The sequence below is a fragment of the Panthera uncia genome (assembly GCF_023721935.1).
Source record: "Panthera uncia isolate 11264 chromosome B2 unlocalized genomic scaffold, Puncia_PCG_1.0 HiC_scaffold_25, whole genome shotgun sequence".
Classification (NCBI taxonomy): Eukaryota; Metazoa; Chordata; class Mammalia; order Carnivora; family Felidae; genus Panthera; species Panthera uncia.
In genome coordinates this window covers 4,776,993-4,795,999 of record NW_026057581.1, presented here as the reverse complement: position 1 = coordinate 4,795,999, position 19,007 = coordinate 4,776,993, and the positions used below count along the sequence as shown (strand labels likewise).

Genomic DNA, 19,007 nt, shown 5'->3' with positions numbered 1-19,007 from the left:
GATCTTGAAATAAAGGTAACTGAGTTAAATTATTAAGTTCAGATTTGTGTTGAGAGCTTAAAACCCTACAAGATGTTTCCATTTCTGTTACCCATTTCGGAATCTATGCTGAGAACTACAGTTAGTGGAGTGAAAACGTAACCACATGATGCATTGGACTCTGTGCCAGGTTGACCTCCAACAGTAGGAATACAAATTAGCACTTCTGAATATGGCTAAATGTCCTATATAAAATCCTACACGAAAACTTGCCTCCAACCTTATACCTTTTAACCTTCTCTGCCTGGTGCTTGCTGTCTGGTATGTTTAGGCATTAAGAAGAATGTAAGTCGTTAGGGCCTGTGTTGAAACACGATCATTATCAGTGAAGCGTGGACAAGGTCTTCCTCGGGGCTGGCAGCGTAAAGGAACCCACGCTTGTAAGGAAAGGTCCAGTACTAGACAGGCGTCCGTTCTGCACTCAGACGTCTCAACTTATATTACAGTCAACTAATTTCTGGGCCCTAAAGATGAATTTCTCTTAAACTAAAAAGAATAATTCACATAAGTAGAACTAGCAATAATTGTTACCCAAATGAAACCAAATGGTATTTGTGCTTTTTGCTGTTCCCTAGGGAACCATGCAGATGGCCTGCCTCTCTTTAGGAAAGGGGACAGTCACAGGACTCATCCAGAGGTGACTTTGTGTCCTGTTTCCCTGTATGTACTCACCTGTGCTCACAATTAACTCTAGTAGCTTTCCCTAGATTTCTAATTCAACTTTTACTCTTCTGCTGGACTCCTTCTTTAGAAGCTGGGTTCTTGTCATTACTTCTCCCTGCACTTTTAGTACCTTTCACTAGTGTGCTTCCCTGTTACAGGATCAGTAGTAATGGTTTCTCACATTTTTAGTGAAGCTAAAACCCTGGGGTAGATTCCTTTCCCTTAACTATGCTGCACTGCAGGACTGGCGGATGAAATCTGCTAAAACCAGCCCAGGAACAAGAGAGACCAAGGCCTGCTTCTCTGCCTGGTCCCTTGCAGTGGCCGCTGGCTCAGGCCAGATCTCTTCTCTCTACCTAGTTTGTACCAACTCAGTGCGACAGCAGCTCCTCTTGGGAGGTCCTAGAACAAGTGGAAAGTCACTAGACGCCACAGTTAGGACAGCCGCTTCTACAAAAGCATTTGAGGGCACTAAAAGGTAAGGAGGTTTTAGTCTTGTATTTATCCTTCACTATATGAAACACTGAAAATGAAATAATCCTCCCAAGAAGGGACCAAATCAGTCACAGCAGGTGCCTTTGCAGTTGTGAGGTTATCCTTCACCCCCTTTTCACTATACTAGTTCTCTAATTTGTTTTCCTATATACTACACTATTTCACTTTGATTGGAACGGGTCACTGTTTTGAAAAGGAAATTTTTAGGAGAAATTGTGATAGAGAACCACAGAGAGGTCTTTCCAGGCATCAGAAGGACGTAGCTAGTCCTGTGAAGAGGAGAGACGTTGTACAAAGGTCTGAGCACAGGCAGTAAGTCAGGAATAAGTTTAAATGCAAGGGAAGCAAGGACTGAAACTCTGGAAGAGGACGGGACCTGGCTCACCAGAGCCCCTGTCACCATCTACTGCATCGTCGTCCCAGACGGGGACATCTCCACTCCCAGGAGCCCCGCCCCCAGCAGGAACGCTCCCCCTGGAGATGACTGGCACAAGAGACGGACGCAGAGGAGGACAGCCTTTAGTCTAGGCCAAGGCTGTAGACGTGAAGTGCCCCAGAGAGTCGGGCTCCCAAAGAGCTCCTTCCAGCAGCAACGACAACTTGGTTCTGCAGAGGACACAAAACATTTTGATGATTCATAATGCCTTTAGTTTCTGCCATAATCCAGGCATCACGTTATGCTCTGGTGATAAGACGTTGTTTAAATCCCGCATTCTCAGATCTGTAGGTTCAGAAAACCAGGGCTGAGGAAGTTCCGTCCCTTCTCTGGGGGCAGACCCTGCTGCTTGAAACCATTTCGGAACCATCCTTCAGAAGTGTCTTCAAAGCCTGCAGCCAGTGTTTAAACTGTTTTCCCTGGGGGCAGGTCTACATGCTGGGAGCCTGGACTTGATCCTGAACCCAGGCTGGCCAGGGTCCAGCCGGCCAGAGCAGGGAGCGACCGCGAAACGGCCAAACCTCCTGTGAAAAGTTCTACTGATTTGATTTTGAGAACTACACATGGAATCCAGAATAATGGCTAACATTTCCTGACCCCTTACCACACTCCCTCTTACCACACTGCCCTTTGCTGTTGTATACCCTAGTGTGAAAAGGAAAAATGAAAATCTTGCCTTCTTATTTATGGAAGTATTTACTTGATTTGCCTGTAGTTTAGTTTCATAGTTGAGCTGTAGTTGCCTGTAGTTGAGCTTAGTCTCCATTTCACACCTTCCTTTCCTGCCTCCTGTCCAGCTAGTCAACCTCCTCCTGGTTCCTGGCAGCTCACCTTCCCCGGCTCCCGCTTTCTGACTGCCTTTGGCTCTTGCTCAGCATACGTGGGCCTGTGTTACCGGGCACATTTCCACCTAGACGGTAAGCACCTGCGTGCAGGAACCAGACGTCAGGTTTGCGTGCTTCTCCTGGGCGTCGTATGACACAGCGCGGCCAAGGCTCACCTGTGCGCCCCGTCCTGACTCTGGCTTCATGCTCTCGAGTCTTCAGACTCCCAACCTGAGTCTCCGTAAACCACCACTCTGACAGGCCTCAGGTGGTCCGTGTCCATCTCTAAGCTGCTCCCATGCTGCCATCCCAGGTGTGTGTTGTGCAGGTGAGGGCGGGGCGGGGGGGGGGGGGGGGGGGGGGGGGGGTTGCAGCGCATTCAGTGTTCACCCCAGGGGAATGGTCGTTACGAAGGAGAACGTGCAGCGTTGTACGCAGTCAACCATAACTTACTTCTAGATGATCTGTACCACTCCTCAGGTGGCATAAGGGATGCTGGGTATGTGTGATTCTTACATAATACATGGGTTCTTGATAACGTCTAACTTTCAGAAAATGCATTTTAAATGCAAGCCAAGCTTACGACACATTCTGTCACCAGACATTCTGAGAATCCTCCCATAAACTTCATCTCTTTTTCTGGATAACCCTAAACTTTTACTTAACCAGGCTTGACTATATAGATAGTAAAGCAAGAGCCATTTGAACTGGTGGCCACCCGAGAGCAGTTTCACTAAACGGTAAGAAGCTGGAGGTCACCCACCCTGCCACACTCCATGATCTATGAAGGCCTCCCATCCCACCGTTAGTACTGGTCAGACTTTCAGACTATGCTTTAGCCTTAATCCTGTCAACTTCCCACATGTATAAATCTTGTTTCTCTCAAAGCTCACACAGTTCTGTAGAACATCCTCTCCTAAATGAATGAATGGGTTCGGTGCTTTAGCTTTATACTTGAAGATAAAACTCTTTAACTGCTGTACCCATTAAAATCCAAAATGTGCATACCTTTTGGTCTAGCAGTCTGCTAAGAATATCATTAGCAGCACAATTAGTTTCTTGTAATGGTTAGAGAGAGGGAGAGAGAATTCCAAGCAGGCTCCATGCTGTCAGCACAGAGGCTGACACAGGGTTTGATCTCCCCAACTGTGAGATCATGACCTGAGCCCAAATCAAGATTGTCAGATGCTTAACTGAGCCACCCAGGCACTCTGAGGCTTGCACGATTCTATAAAAATGGAAGTAACTGAGAAAGGGAACCAAATAAAACCAATACGATGCAGCCATTGAAAAGACCCCAACAACTCCATGTGTATTGGTCTGAGAAGAGCCATCAGATGCTATAGAGCACATGGAGGTGACGAGGCCGTGTAGGTAGAGCGCGTGCACGCACACGTTTACGTGTTTGTCCCGGAATCTGGACGAAACCATGCCAGCATATTAACAGTGGTTATCTGACATGGCGGGGTTTGCAAACTCTCTGAAAGGGCCAAGATGATGATTACTTCAGTCTGTGGGGGACCTCGGTCTCTGGGACAGCTAATCGCCCACCATTGCATTACAGTAGCTGCCACAGAGACACGGGAGCAGGAATGTGTTCTGATAAAACTAGGGACGCTTCATACAAGTCTCAGGTGTCACCCAGCCACTTAAACTGTAATAATCATTTTTAGCTCATGGCCTGTACAAAAACTAGTCCCACAGGCTGTAATCTGCCAGCCCAGCCCTGAGGGTTGAATGGGAAAGTGATGAGACTGTGTATGGATGTTATTTCCTTTTTTGTGTTCCTCTTTTTCAAATACAACCTTTTAGATGAAAGACCACCCCCCACCCCAGCCTTAGGATATAAACGTCCAAAGGACAGTCTTCATACCCACCTTGTTTTTCGACCTCACGGTAATCACGGAGCTCCCAAACCTTGAACTTGCCTGTAAAGCAGTGTCTGTTAATGGTCTTTTGAAAACATACTGTAATATCTTATCAGTTTAAAATAAGGGAAAGGGCGCACTTCTGTGGTTTCTCTTTCTTCATTCCTTCAGGAGGTACTTACTTCAGGAGAAATCAGTACATACTGAGCCTGAAAGGAAGGGGAGAGAAGGGAGACTTGTGTTACTGTCGATGCAGGTTTTAACCACTCATCCTGAAGCCCCACATTCACATCTACATTCTGGAGAAGTCCTCAACTCATGCATGCCCTTTGACACCAGAAATTCCACTCACAGGAGTGTAGCTCAAGAAGACAGATGGACAGAAATGTTCATAGATGGATATTTATATCCTTATTTATAACCGTGAAATGAAATGGACTGAGGGACTAATAGCCCCTCAAATAACGTCTACGTAAACTATGGTGTGTCCACAGATAAAACAGGCAGCCAGGAAGTCCACTGTATGAGGATAGAAGGCATGGAGAAATGTCAACTACGTTGGCAGGGAAGACCAGGTCAAGTTACAAAATTGTGTACAAGATGATCATGGCTGTTAATAAGCCCTATCCACACCCACCCTGTAAGGGTGAAGAGTGTCCTAAAGAATCAGCTCCTGGTGCAGGGCCCTGGCCTGCCCTCTCCCAGCACCGTGACCTGGTGCACCTTCCTCACGGACATTCAATGTCTTCATCTGGCACAGTACCCACATAGTAGCTTGGAGGTGGCTTGAAGAAGTAGCGGTGAGGGAGACAGGTCTATCAAGTGTTAACGCAGTGCCAAGTACAGAGTAGGTGCACAATAAATGGGAACCATTAAGCCGACAGAAAAGCATACCAGAAGGACACACCTCAGAAGGTTAACAGAAGGCATCGTCTCTGCAGAGTGCAAATCTAGGTAGAGGATTCGTACCACTTGTATTTTCTAAAATTTTTACAATGAACTGTACTTTTGCAATTAAATAAGGTTGTTTAAATTTAAAAATGGTGTTTTAGGCCCAGGCAACTTAAAAAAAAACCCACCTGAGAAAAGGGATGAACAGGAAGCAGTGAACAGGAAACAAAAGGGGGCGTTTTGATGGAATCCCAGGGGGCTGCTGTGGGCCCTAACCAAGCAAGTCAGGCTGGGACCCGAACGAGCAGGACCCTACGTCCAACTGGACTTGAGCTACAGTGGCAAGCAGACGTGGAAGAATGCAGGGCTGCTCGGGCCTATGCCACACAGGCAAGTGATTGTGCTCTGACCGCCAGACAGCTCAAACCGTCAGAGTTGCGCAGTGGACACGATGTCACAAGGCATCCGCAGGTAGCCGCCTTCCCCAGCGTAGCCTAGGATTCCACACGGGCCCACGTTACCTTTTCCTCAGGACACGGAGCTGCCCAGGACTTGCATCTGCCCGTCATGTCGCCAAAGGTGGTCTGTTTGCCATTGTAGACGTACACCCGGCCATCTTCCCCTCCCAGCAGCCCGGACGTGATGTCTGTTATCCGCAGTGGGGCTGCCACGAGGATTTCATCTGCAGACGACAGAAATCAGAACTGGGTCCTAACCCAACCTCCCGCAAGTCCTGTGAGCACATCCCCTAAATCGTCTACCCGGTTTCATCCCAGCACAGTCAAGGCTCTGGTCCCCAGTCGATCATTCCTGGACAACAACTGACGTGCATGGCTCTCATGTTACCACCTTCAAGAAGTGGAACTTTCTCTTGGCTCTGGTCTTACCGAGCTCTAAAATCTACCTAAAGGCCTTGGGTCACTGAGCTGTCGATGATAAGGGCAGAGCCTAGATGACCCAGTTCGGGGGCCAGTCTGATGACTGGGGAGCCAGTTCTTGGCCAGAGGCCCTGTTCCTCTCCTACCTAAGCCGTCGCCATCCAGGTCACTCAAGTGCAGAATGCCACCGAATCGGGAGAAGCGGCGGTCTCCGCTGAAGGTGCCGAGCAGAGGCGGCTGCGTGTCCAGCGTCAGTTCATACATCCGACCGGTTCCACCCTGGTGCAAGGTCATGGTCAGGAACGCCATCTTAGACTTCTCATCTGAAACAAACCAGGGCATGGTGTCTGCTGCCATCACAGGAATGAAGAGAAAATGTAAAGGGCTGAATGGAGTTCTTCTCGCTTCAGTCTTCTGTACCTTGAGTGACACAACTGCTCAGAATCCCACGGGACTGGGGGGGGAGTGGGGGGGAGGGAGGTTAGCGCTGACCAACGGTGGCCATGAGGAGACCAAACACTGGTTAGGCTCAGTGATGTCCCATCAGACAGGTCTGACCCCTGCAATACATTCTCCACACAACCATCTTTTTTTTACATCACAAACTTCCTGTGAGATACACAGTCTAAATTCTTCACGAGGCCTTCCGTGGGCTCAGGAGGCCTTAGAGAATCGGCTACTTACAGCTCTAGTGTTTGGGGGCCACGTCCCCCTTCTCACCCACACGTCACCCATCACAGATTTAAACCACAGCCCCTTCTATTTCTTAAGTCTGGGCCTCTGAACATGATGTGCTGTCTGCCTGGAACCTGCATCCTTCCCCCACACCCCTTTGCCGGCCGACTCCTGCGCTTCTGGAACGCGGCCCTGCTCTCGCCTCTGCTGCAAAGCCTTCCCTTCCCTCCCGTGTGCGGCCACAACACGCTGTGCCTGCTGCTTCCCGTGCCCCTCGCAGGGGAGCCTCGCTTCTGTTCACCGGGCCTCTCCTGCACCTGGCTGTCAGTTCCGTAAGCAATGGGACCGTGACTTAGTCACACAATGTGCTTAGAAACACGTTGCTTGGTTCAGTGCAAGTATGGGATGGATGGTTTTTAAATGGGTGAATATTGAACAGTTTTTAAACAAAGCTAGAATTTCGCCTATATAGATCATCTGGAACACAACCTCGATTTCAGAAATAAGTACCTTCTCAAAAACAACAATGGCATCTGTCGGTTGGGGTTGCTGGTCCCGGGAGGCTTACGATGACCCAGGCAACGCGTCCATGAACAGGTACAATCTTGTGTCATTGTCTTAGTATTGTGTGTAGAACTGACTACAGTAAAACCTTGGATTGCAAGTAACTTGTTCTGCGAGTGTTCTGAAAGACTAGCAAACATTGCTAATAAGTTTTAACCTGATCAATGAGCAATGTCTTACAATGAGTCATACATGACCCTGAATGTCACATGACCACAGCTGAGCCACTGGTTCTTGAAATTCGCTTTGATGTACGAGTGCTTTGGATTACAAGTGTGTTTCCGGAATGAATTATGCTTGCAAACCAAGGTCGTACTGTATTTTCTTGGACAGCCTTCCCTCATGCCCTGTTCATAGCCAGCTGTCAACTAGAACCAACTGAAAGCTCAAAGCAGAGCCAAGAATAGCGGTGGGAATAACAGCGAGGACAAAAAGGAAACAGCCAGCACTTTGAAAGGCTCAGCAATCTGGGCTCTTGAACATAAAGGGACTCGAGCTCCCTGGGGTCACAGAACACAGTAATGCTGGGAGCTCTGGCCACAGGGAGGAGGATGAAGTGCCTGCCTGCAGGGGCGGGGGACAAATGTGGCTTCTCCCTCTGGCTCTGCCTGCCTGCAGGGTGGGCATATCATGCTGGTTTTGCTTCCCGTGGGATGCACACAGACCACAGCCAGGTCTGCCTTCTAGATGCACTCCTGAGTCCACACCTGTGCCGCTCGTACTGCAGGCCAGATGTGATGGCCTGCAGACCCAAACTCTCTCTCGGAGAAGTCACCCCATGGTCACTTTGTGGGCCAAGATCAGAAAAGCCTGAATGTGGCTGCCCATCCAGACCACATTCTCCAACCCAATTTTTGGAAGACACATATTTTGATAGGAATGATTCATGAGTCCACTTCTCAAATGGCTCCAAGTGCAGAAGGTTGGGGGAGGGGAAGCAGTGATTAGCACTTCCAAAACTCTTACTTTTTATCATAGTCACAATTTCAGCACGGTGTTGCTTTCAATTCTCAGAATTTGAAAAGGACTCAAAAATCAGCAAGCCATGAAGACATGGGAGAACCTTAATGCAGAATATGCATAATGCATAAAGAAGCCAATCCGAAAAGGTTGCATACTAGGATCCCAACCGTATGCCGTTGTAGAGAAGGCAAAGCCATGGAGAGGTAGAAAGATCGCTGGTTCGCCAGGAGCTAGGAGGGAAGATGGATGAAGAGGTGAGCACAGAGGATTCCTAGGGCAGGGAAACTATAATGGATACAGGTCCTACGTTTGTCCAAACCCATGGAATATTCAGCACAAAAAGAGAATTTTAATGTAAACCATAACCTGGGTTCTAATGGTGGGTCTGTGTAGGTCCATCAGGTATAACAGATGCACAGTCTGGTGCAGAAGACAGCAGGGCCCACAGTTCATGGGGGGGGGGGGGGGTAGGAGGGGGTTACGGGAAATCTCTGTACTTTCCACTCGATTTTGTTGTAAACCTAAAACTGCTCTAAAAAAGTCTATAAAGGGTTCAGACACTTTAAATTTTTGGCCATTCCAAATACCTCATTTCTGACAGATGGTAACTAGAACTTCCAAGGATCGTGTCATAATGTGTACGTTATATACACCTGAAACATATTTTTCAATAAAATAAATTTTAAAATACTTCATCTTCAGGTTGATGCAAATTAAACAGTGGCTTACAATACACATTTTAAGCAAGAGGGAAAAAAACAAACCCAAGGTTATGTTTCAGTATTTCTCTATCTGTTATTTGAATAACAAAAGTCATCCAGCAGACCTTGGGTTTTTTAAAAGGGATAGATCAGGATCGGGGGTGAAAGTTTTTTTAAGCACACAAGTGTTTTAGTCACTTCTCAAGACTAAGTTCACTTACTGTGACAGCAGAACACACAGCTGTCGTAACACACGGGTGTGTCCCTGCAGCTGGACCCCTGCACGAGCCACAGGAATGGGGACACCGCTTTGCGATGTGGCTCAACACTTGCGACTCAAACTATGAATCATGTTACTTCACGTGGCTGACTTTCCGGACTACCGTGAAATAGTAAAAACCAGAAGTGTCAAACTTGGGAATGCCAGGATTTTTTACATATCATTCATTACAAAAGGTGTGGAAAACACCCCCAAAAAAGTATAGTGAAGTTGTACAATGCATCTGTTTCTTTCTGGAGACTGACACCCATAGACGTGTTAAACAAAATGGAGATTGTTATGGATTATAAAATTTTATACCCACTTAAGCCATTTCTAATTTTTTGCTATTATAATTAACACTGTGAGAAAGATCTTTCCCTGCAGCTCTGAAATAACTTTCTGAGGGCAGATTCTTAGAGACTATCCATACAGCATCCAAAGGAATGAGTATCTTTAAGGCTTTTGCCATTTAACCAAACCTTTCTAGAAGGGCTATATCAGTTCACATCTCAGCAGCACTGTGCGAGTGCCCACCTCCTCTCAACCCCTTTCAATACTGAAAACGCTTCATAGGTCATCAACACCCTAAAGTCCCCGCTGAATATTTAAGCCGTTCGTTGTGGCCACGTTCTGAACCAAAGATTCTGCTGACCCAGAGAGAGAGCTCAGGGTGAAGGGGACAGGCCCGACAGGGTCAAGCTCCAGACCACCAGCATCTGGTGAGTACATCCAGTTGTTCCAAGTTAGGTGACCCTGTACCACAGAGCCGTGATTCCCATCTACACCGAAGCTCTCCCGTGAGCCCCCGGGAGATGCAGATATGCCAACCCTTGGAAGGGAACACAGTGACACTGTCTGCCGTCCACATGAGCTACCTGTTGGAGGCAGTTCATGGTTTTCACACTAGTTCCCTACGATCCTTTGAGTGACATCATATCTTTGCCAACTGGGATTTTAGGGGTTATAAAGTGCAGGTACCACGAGAAAATCTGTGTGGATTAAAAATGAGGGTGGTCATGTCTAACAATTTTTTTTTTTTCAACGTTTTTTATTTATTTTTGGGACAGAGAGAGACAGAGCATGAACGGGGGAGGGGCAGAGAGAGAGGGAGACACAGAATCGGAAACAGGCTCCAGGCTCCGAGCCATCAGCCCAGAGCCTGACGCGGGGCTCGAACTCACGGACCGTGAGATCGTGACCTGGCTGAAGTCGGACGCTTAACCGACTGCGCCACCCAGGCGCCCCGAGGGTGGTCATGTCTAATCTGATTCCAGGTTTGAGAAGCTGTACGGCAACCAAAAGGAGCCAAGTTCTTAGGACATAGATACAGCATGTGCCACACAGGCAACCACACGGGGCCCCAGGCTTGGCTTAATGCTTTCCAGTCACCCGCCTAAAATTCTGAATAATTTGTAACAAAGGGCTCCACATATTCATCTCGTACCAGGATTCACAAATAATGTGGGTGAAATACAGGCAAAATACACGTAAAAAATAGGTAAATCTGGGGTGCCTGGATGGCTAAGTTGGTTAAGCAACCAACTCTTGATTTCAGGTCAGGTCATGAGCTCACAGTTCATGGGTTCGAGCTCCGCGTCAGGCTCTGTGTTGGCCGTGCAGAGCCTGCTTAGGATTCTCTCTCTTTCTCTGCCCCTCCCCCACTCACATGCGCTTTCTGGCAAAATAAATAATAAAACCATTAAAAAATAGGAAAATCTGAACAAGATTCAACTGGTGGATTACATCATGTCAATAACCTGGTTGTGACACTGTTGTGGTTTACAAGTATTATCTTGGCAAAAACTGGATAAAATGTCACGTGGATCTCCCCATGTTATTTCTTACAACTGCATGTGAATGTATAATGGTCTCAAAAAAGGTCAAATTGTATATAATACACATGTAATAAGATATATAAATTAACCTTTTTATAACTTATACAGTATTTTGAAATAGGAAATTACTAAGACCGTAGGAACGTTAAAACAAAGTTTAGAAAGCTCTAATCACAGCATTCCAGTAGAAAGAGATGTGAGGCAAGTAAAATCACTAATGTGTGTTGCAGGAGTTTGGAAATCACTACCTTGACTGTGTAAAAAGGGGTGGGGAGTGGGGAAGAACAACTTTTCCAAAGCTAAGTCAGCAAGTTCCTGGTGTGACAATGCTGTGTCCTGAATCATGCAATGAAAGATCTCACCATTCTTTTGCCCAATCCACTCTGCTTATTATATCGTATGCAACAAAAATCTTCCCGAAAAATAATTTGACAGGATGCAGTTAAGAGCCTTACTATTAGACCCTCTAGTCCAGAAACTCCACCTCCAGGAACCGATTTTAAAACTATTCAGAAAGGCAAGGTTTTCTGTACATGGATATTCAATAAGACCCTGTTCACAACAGTGAAAAATTGGAAACATCCTAAATTTCCAGAATAGGGATGATGTTAGTAAATGTTGGCATGTGCACGTGGAAAAAAAAAATGTGATAGGTATCGAAAACCACATTTAAGAATCTTAGTAACATGAGAACACGCACAAGATATAGAATAAAAAATCAGGTGTGAAAATGCGTATATATTATACACACAACACGTAGTATGAGCTTCAGTTGTTAAGTATCTGGATAAGGGTGATTTCTATATACATCTTTGTATTTTCACAAATTTCTACAATAAACGTGATTCACTTTGATACTCTTGAAGTGAGTACGGTTTTTGTCGGCTTTTTAAAACTCTTCCCCCATAAAGCAAATAAAATAATGGTTTATGAACACATGTCCTCAGAGCAGACCTAGTCCTGGTGAATGGATTTACAGAATCTTCTGAACGCCCCTCTCATCCAAGCACAGTGGGACAGGAGCTTTAAAAACACACTAGCTCACTTTCATGGGGGATTTTCAACAAATCTTTGAGAGGGACGTTATAATTTGTATATTGCAAACGATGATGCTAACATTCAGGGAGGTTAAGTAACTTCCCCCGGGCTTGTGCAGCTTGTGATTAATGAGAAAAGGAAATCCTCAAAATCAGGTCTGCCTGGCTCCAGATTTCACAACTCTCCCCCAGTAGGGCACAGTCAAGGAGCCACGTGAGAAACAAGCAGCCAGGTTTCCTGGCGAATGACCTACCATGCGTCGGGGCTCCAACCAGCAGCACCTGTTTCCGGGTCCCATTCACCATCACGTGACCACTTGACAAGGAAGTACCCAGCTTCCCCATTGCCTGTGAAATGCAAGGAGTCAGTATGGTACAACTCAGAGAACCCTCCGTGGCGCCCCCTGTCCTGGGGAGGGAGCGGCGGCCATACCTTGTCTCCAGAAATGGTGAACCGGCTTCGGCAATTTGGCGGGAAATAGCCATACACCCGTCCGAGGCTCTGTTTCTCATCCTGAGTGCGGTACAAATGGCCCAGACTGGAATGAAGCAGGCGGGGGTCAGCTGCTGGGGCCCGGGATTAAGAACTGACCGGGTGTTCAGGTCCAGGACCGAGCAAAGAGAAGCCTCCTTTTCCCCACCCTGCCCCCCCCCCCCTGCCCCGGGATCCTTGGCATGGAGCAGGGGTGGCTTCCAGATCGAATCCCGGTATTAAGACTCTCCAGGTCCGGGGCTCACCACTCGGCCTCCCAGCTGACAGCAGGTATAGGGAGGCCTACGGTCACGGCTGAACGGTGCTCCCCCAAAATTTGCATGTTGGAGTCCTAACCCCAGCACCTCAGATTATGTATATTTGGAGATAGGGTCTTTAAGGCGGTAGTTATGTTACAATGAGGTCATGAGGGCGGGGCCCTAATGCAATCTGACTGGTGTCCTTGTAAGAACAGAAAGACCAGGGAGGCGCACGGAGTAGAGGCCGTATGAGGATGGAGAGGCGGCCCTCTGCAAGCCAAGGAGAGCCCTCAACCCTGCCAATACCTTGACCTTGGGTTTCCGGTCTCCGGAACGGTGAGAAAAGGACTTCCTGTGCCTTACGCTACCCAGTCTGGGGCACGCTGTCGCGGCAGCCTGGCAAACGGATGCGCCTCTCTACCTCGTTCTTAAACTTCTAAGGAGGAGGATTTGCAACCTCGCCCCAGAGCCTTCTTCGCTTTTCCTCGCAGGGTAAGGCCTCGGCCCCTGTGTCTGAGCCCCACCCTTCCGCGGGCTCCCACGGCGGCCTCGGGTGCCCACCGGTCCCCGGCCCCACCCTGGGCGCTTGCCTGGTGCTGTTCTTCCAGGTCGGGCTCCCGACCAACAGCAACGTCCTGTCGTCCACGCTGAGCCCGTGCAGGGAGTAGCCTAGCCAGGAGAAGTCCTCCTCACCCCTCACCATCCAGTCGGCCGCCTCCACGTCCAGCTTTTCTACACGAGACCACCAGCACCGTTTACCCCACACGGGAGGGGGCGGGGCGCCGAGTTTTTGCCGGAGCTCTCAGATACCCCCCAAGCTGTTCGCAGGGCCCCCACCGTCAGAAATGGATCCCCCGCTTCACACGAGAAGGAAATCTCCAGAGCTCACTTCTGTGGCGCACAGGATGCAATACGGACGGGGTTGGGGGGGGGCGGGGCGGGCATCCCTGGGATGCCTTCGGGCTTCCCACGCTTCCACAGAGAGACTCTGCCAACAACCCACCGGCCCCCTTGGATCTGGACCTAGAAGCTGGATCCCTTTTTGTACATCCTGTGACTCTATCCACAGTACCTGCGGGAACACCTGCCAGACTAAACGCTGGTAGATTTCAGTGAAACGATCACGGGATGAGGAAGAAAGGACACGAGGCCATGTGCACCAGCACAGACTAGAGCCGGGAGGCCTCTGCCCCCACCCCCCCCAACCCCCCCAACCGGCGTTACCTTTGCCGCTCCCTTTGGGGCCGGAATGAAATGCAGCTACCATGCCCTTCTGTTTCCCTCCACCCGGTGCAAAGGGGGAGCCCATCACCAGATCGGGCACACCGTCGCCATTCACATCCGCGGCCAAGAGCGTCCAGCCCAGGTTACAGTAGGTGTCCTGTAGGGGAGACCAGGAAACTGCGTGACACCCAGAGGCCGACGGCGGGATGCGGCGAGGTCTGGTTCACTGCCCTCGGCCAAGGCGCAGACATACCTGGCAGGTGATGGTGACGTTGGGGCGAGAAGACATCCCTCCTCGTGTGGGGCCAAAGTAGACATACACAGCACCCTAGGCAAGGCAAGGCAAGGCAAGGCAAGGCAAGGCAAGGCCAGGCCAGGCCAGGACGGTCGGGAGGCTTGGGTGCTGAGCCCAGAGCCCCAAAGAAGAGCAGGAGACGCAGGAACGGTGGTAACATAAGCCACACGAGTCCCTACTGTCAGGAGCCCAGGGACGGAAACCCGGCCCACGCATCTGCTGCTGTGCTGAGACGGTTTTGAGGTCACCTCCATCAGACTGGTGGAGCCCCCGACGCGGACACAGTCACTGTCACTCATCTGTGCGTGCCACCCACACCTGTCCGTGCGTTCGCAGGACGATTCGCCCGCCTCCCCCGTTCGAGGCCAGCTCGGTTTCCGGCTCCTCCGTGGGGCCTCCCCTGACCCAGCCCATCAGTCCTCTGGACACGACTCGTGTGTGCCTCGAGACGCACACGCCGTGCCATCACTCTGTGATGCAGACCATTTCCTGTCCTCTCACTTGCCGGTCTCCATCCTCATTCGTTCTAGAAGCATTTATGTGCCACTTTGGGCCAAGCACTGGAGGAACCATGATAAATAACAACACTCTGTCCTCCCAAAAAGCTAGCAAGCGGGCAATGACAACACCACGGCATGAGGGGCAGAGGGTGCCATGTGAGGCCGGGAAGTGTCACCCACACTGGGGTTTGGGGGACAGTTCTGGCACGGGTCTCACGTGGCCTCTAAAGGAAAAGGGAAGAAAGGACTTTCCAGCAGGGAGGGAGCTGCCCAAGCTGGGTGCTGGTGTGCAGGGGCCTGTGGGCCCAGGAGTAGAGGGGGGAGGGCAGAGGGTGAGCTCGTGGCGGGCGGTGGGGTGGGTTGGTGATGAAGGGCCTTTGACCTTTGTGCTCACACATGGCACAGAAGCTGGGCCTGCCATGCACGGGGTACACGCAGACAAGAGCCCACATTCCAGGACCGGATCTGGGCAAGGAACAGGGACGGGGTGGGGTCTGTGCACGAGCGGGAAGATCCAGGGAGGTCACCACTCTGCTGGGATGACAGGGCCTCCGGATCGGCTGGAATCTCCATCCCCCTACAGCATCCAGCATCTGAGGGGGTCGGGGGAGTAATTTCTGGTGGAATTGAGGCCACACTAAGGCCAGCGAGGCAGGGACTAGGTGGCACCTGGTAACCCGTGGTCACATCAAGGACCCCAACTGGGGGACCCAAGATCATCTCCCTGCACACACTGCGGCCGACACACTTGGCTGTCCGCTTCCTGCAGAGGCTCTGTCGGGCCAGACCCCCCGCCCTGGCCCCCCCCCCCCCCCGCCCCCAGCATCAGCCTTACTTTGTAGGTGAGCTGCTCGGAGCCCACGGATGGGGCTCCCACGGCCAGGTCAGGCACGCCATCCTTGTTAAAGTCCAACACGGCCAAGGCCGAGCCGAACCGACCTGAGGGCTGAAGAGACACAAGTGACTCCCCCCAGGCCGAGCCACAACCTTCAGAAGCACACAGGACTCCCCAGGAATACAGAGACCCAGACCCCTGCCCTGGAGCCCCAGGGCCCAGGAAGGAAGCAGCAACCTGTGACACTCCTGAGAGGCCCAGACTCCCCGCTGGGCGGCTCTGCCCTAAGGATATTTTTGGCAAGCCTGTCTTGCTTTAAGGGGAGGAGGGGGTGCCAGGAAGAAGAGGGTCCGTCCTCACAAGCTGCAGAGTTAGAAACCGGTCTAATGTACATTCTGCCCCACGTCCAGGGCCAAACTCCCCCTGGGAAGCATCCAAAATGATCATCACACCCACCAGCAACAACAGCTAATGTCTGATGAGCACTCAGGATGTTCTAGAGCCACACGATGGCCAGAGCAGGGGCCACGAGCTAAACGTGGCTCTTAAAGTAATTCACACTGAACACATTAAAAATTCAGCTCCCCAGAGGCACCAGCTGCCTGGCAAGTTCTCAAGAGCCGATGCACTTAGTGGCCCTACGACTGGACGGCATAGCTACAGGATGTCGCTACAGAAAGTTCTGGACAACACTGCTGAGGACCCCGTTCTAAGCACCTTACACGGACTAGGGCAGGCACGTTTATTATCCCCCCGCTCGCGGTTTACAGGTAGAAAACCCAGCCCGTTCAGGGACAGTTTTCTTCCAAGGTGGATTTCCTAGACCTTTCATCCCCCACCCTCTGGAACCAGCCTCAACCCAAACGCAACTCCCTTCGTCCTCCCGTTCTTACACAACTTCTAGAACAATGACCAGTCTTGCACAAGTCAGTGGTTTGCCACATACACACGGCCCAGAGTCCGCATCAATTACGTATGGCTCATGGTGCTACACCCGCGTGCATGGTGCCTCTGAAGACTGCCCCTTCCTGCGAGGCGGGAACTCGACAGACTAGAAAGGAATGCTCCAGGGCACAAAGCACGTGGGCCACGAGGAAGGGGCCACGACGGGTGCGTTTCACTCTACAGACAAGGACACAGAAAGGCTCACTGCAGACTCGGGCTGGACCGAAGGAGTCCCCTCCCTAGTCCCGCCTTCCTCTGGCCATCTTCCTTCTCCTCGCAGGCCACTGGGAGACGAGAACACAGAGCTGCCCCCTCCACGTCCCAAGTGCGTGACCCTTGATTGTCCCCAGGTGGCAGCCGCCGCTCTCGCTCCCCGTCTGCAGGAGCCCAAAGGGTTAGACCCTACCCAAAAGGCTGACACGGGAGTGGCTTTGTGAAGAAGTCAGGAGCAAACAGCAGCGGGCAGACTGATTTCGGAGCTTTCTCGTGTGGTGTCAGAAGGTTCCAAAACATGCTGTCCCTCCGGGACTGTGTAACGTCGCACACCGGCCAGCCGACTTCGGACGAACGTTCCCATACAGGGCCCCTCCCGTCAGGTCAGGTCCTGACCCCGTGCTTGTCATTTGTGGACATGTGTCCAGGAACGTCGTCATCTTGTTTGGTCTCCACAGCATTAACTCGGCAGCAGGGGGTCTTGCCGTTTCCCCGGGACAGGAACCAGCTTCTGATCCAAGTCCGGGGCTCCCTCCCCCGGTGCTTGGTGTTCGGAGCACGCAGTCCTTCCCCAACTCCCGCACTCGTCTGTGCCGAGAAGCGTGGCCGCAGACAGCTCTTGTGAGAACGAATGCCGGTCACGTCCCGGGGGAACCTTCCAGGCTCCTGGTGCTCCCAAGAGGGGTCAATGCAGACTCCGTGCATCCATATAGTCCGTGTGGGATTTTTCTGCTGATGAACCACTTAAAACCAAGGAATGAGGGGCACCTGGGTGGCTCAGTCGGTTAAACATCTCTGATTCCAGCTCAGGTCATCTTATGTTTTGTGGATTCGAGCCCCACGTCGGGCTCTGTGCTGACAGCTCGGAGCCTGGAGCCTGCTTCCGATTCTGCGTCCCCCTCTCTCTCTGCCCTCCTCCATTAGCACTCTGTCCCTCTCTCTGCCTCTTCCCTGCTCACGTGCTGTCTCTCGCTCTCAAAACTAAAAACAAGCATTTAAAATAAGCATCGGCCACCGGCTGTGTGTTGCTATCGTCGTTCTTGGGACTGGCTGTTCACTCTGGAGACTCGGCCGAGAAAGACAGGCAGTGGCTTATGGACACCAAAAGGAAAAACTGGAGATGGGCGCCTCACCTCGAAGCCCTCCAGGATCACGTGGGCCTCCTTGTCAAGATCCAGGTCGATGGGGGGCAGGCCCAGGTCGTTGCCGTAGAGGAGGTACACGCGGCCGACCTGGACGTGGCCGGGGCGGCTGTATCCCGGAGCGCCCACCACCAGGTCGCCGTGCCCGTCCTGGTTGAGGTCAGCTGAGGTCATTGCCCTGCGGGGAAGAAGAGAGGACCCCCCCCGCAGTATCTGCTGAGAACTATGGGTAAGACGGTCTCCTGTGTCCTTCCTCCCTAGAACTTCCTCTTGTTGACTTCTTCACCCTGCCTGACCGCGGAGAGCATTCACGTCTGAGTTTACGTTGTTCGTGTGTTTCGGTCTTGCTCTCCAAGAAACATAACGAGACGACACTGAGGCCACCAAGGCCTCTGGGCATTTCTGGGCCCTATGACCCGAGCAGGTGAAAAGCATCTTCACAGAGCCTCAGGTCCTCTATGCAAAACCCAGAATAGCTGTGTGTGGTCCTGAGCTCACCTGGCAAGAGAGGACAACTGCACCCAGCCAGTGGCACGGGCTCTGACAGGTCAAGTAACAAACAGACACGAACTGAGTCTGGGACAAACTTGTGTTAAGTATACATGCTATCTCTACCTTAGCTGCACAGGGTGCCGTGTGCTGTGAAAAATCCTAACTGTTCAATGTAGTTAGTAGATCTTGCTTTCTTTCTTTTTTTTAAGTTTATTCATTTATTTTTGAAAGAGAGCGAGACAGCACAAGCAAGGGGAGGGGCAGAGAGAGAGAGAGAGAGAGAGAGAGAGTGAGTGAGAGAGGGAGAGAAAACACGGCATGAACCCGTGAGATCATGACCTGAGCCAAAATCAAGAGCCAGACACTTAGGCAACTGAGCCCCCCCCCCCAGGTGCCCTAGTGGGTGATTGTAAATGAGAATCTATGATTGAGCAGGTACAGAAGTAGACAAACCCAAAGGTTCAAAGGTCTTTGCTGGGGCAGCTAGAAAGACCAGAG

General features: G+C 50.8%; 1 protein-coding gene across 1 annotated transcript in view; it reads right to left on the bottom strand.

Annotated features, from left to right (window-relative positions):
• Positions 1–513: 513 nt before the first annotated feature.
• Positions 514–19,007, bottom strand: part of GPLD1 (glycosylphosphatidylinositol specific phospholipase D1) — a 68,041-nt gene continuing 49,547 nt past the window's right edge. The window contains exons 14-25 of the mRNA XM_049654852.1: positions 18,009–18,195; positions 15,718–15,828; positions 14,341–14,415; positions 14,088–14,244; positions 13,454–13,595; positions 12,565–12,670; positions 12,386–12,479; positions 6,241–6,417; positions 5,738–5,898; positions 4,508–4,534; positions 4,335–4,385; positions 514–1,803 (exon numbers count right to left, since the gene is read on the bottom strand). Coding sequence (XP_049510809.1) covers positions 1,717–1,803; positions 4,335–4,385; positions 4,508–4,534; positions 5,738–5,898; positions 6,241–6,417; positions 12,386–12,479; positions 12,565–12,670; positions 13,454–13,595; positions 14,088–14,244; positions 14,341–14,415; positions 15,718–15,828; positions 18,009–18,195 — 1,375 coding nt within the window. The 3' untranslated portion in view covers positions 514–1,716. The remainder of the gene's footprint in view (positions 1,804–4,334; positions 4,386–4,507; positions 4,535–5,737; positions 5,899–6,240; positions 6,418–12,385; positions 12,480–12,564; positions 12,671–13,453; positions 13,596–14,087; positions 14,245–14,340; positions 14,416–15,717; positions 15,829–18,008; positions 18,196–19,007) is intronic.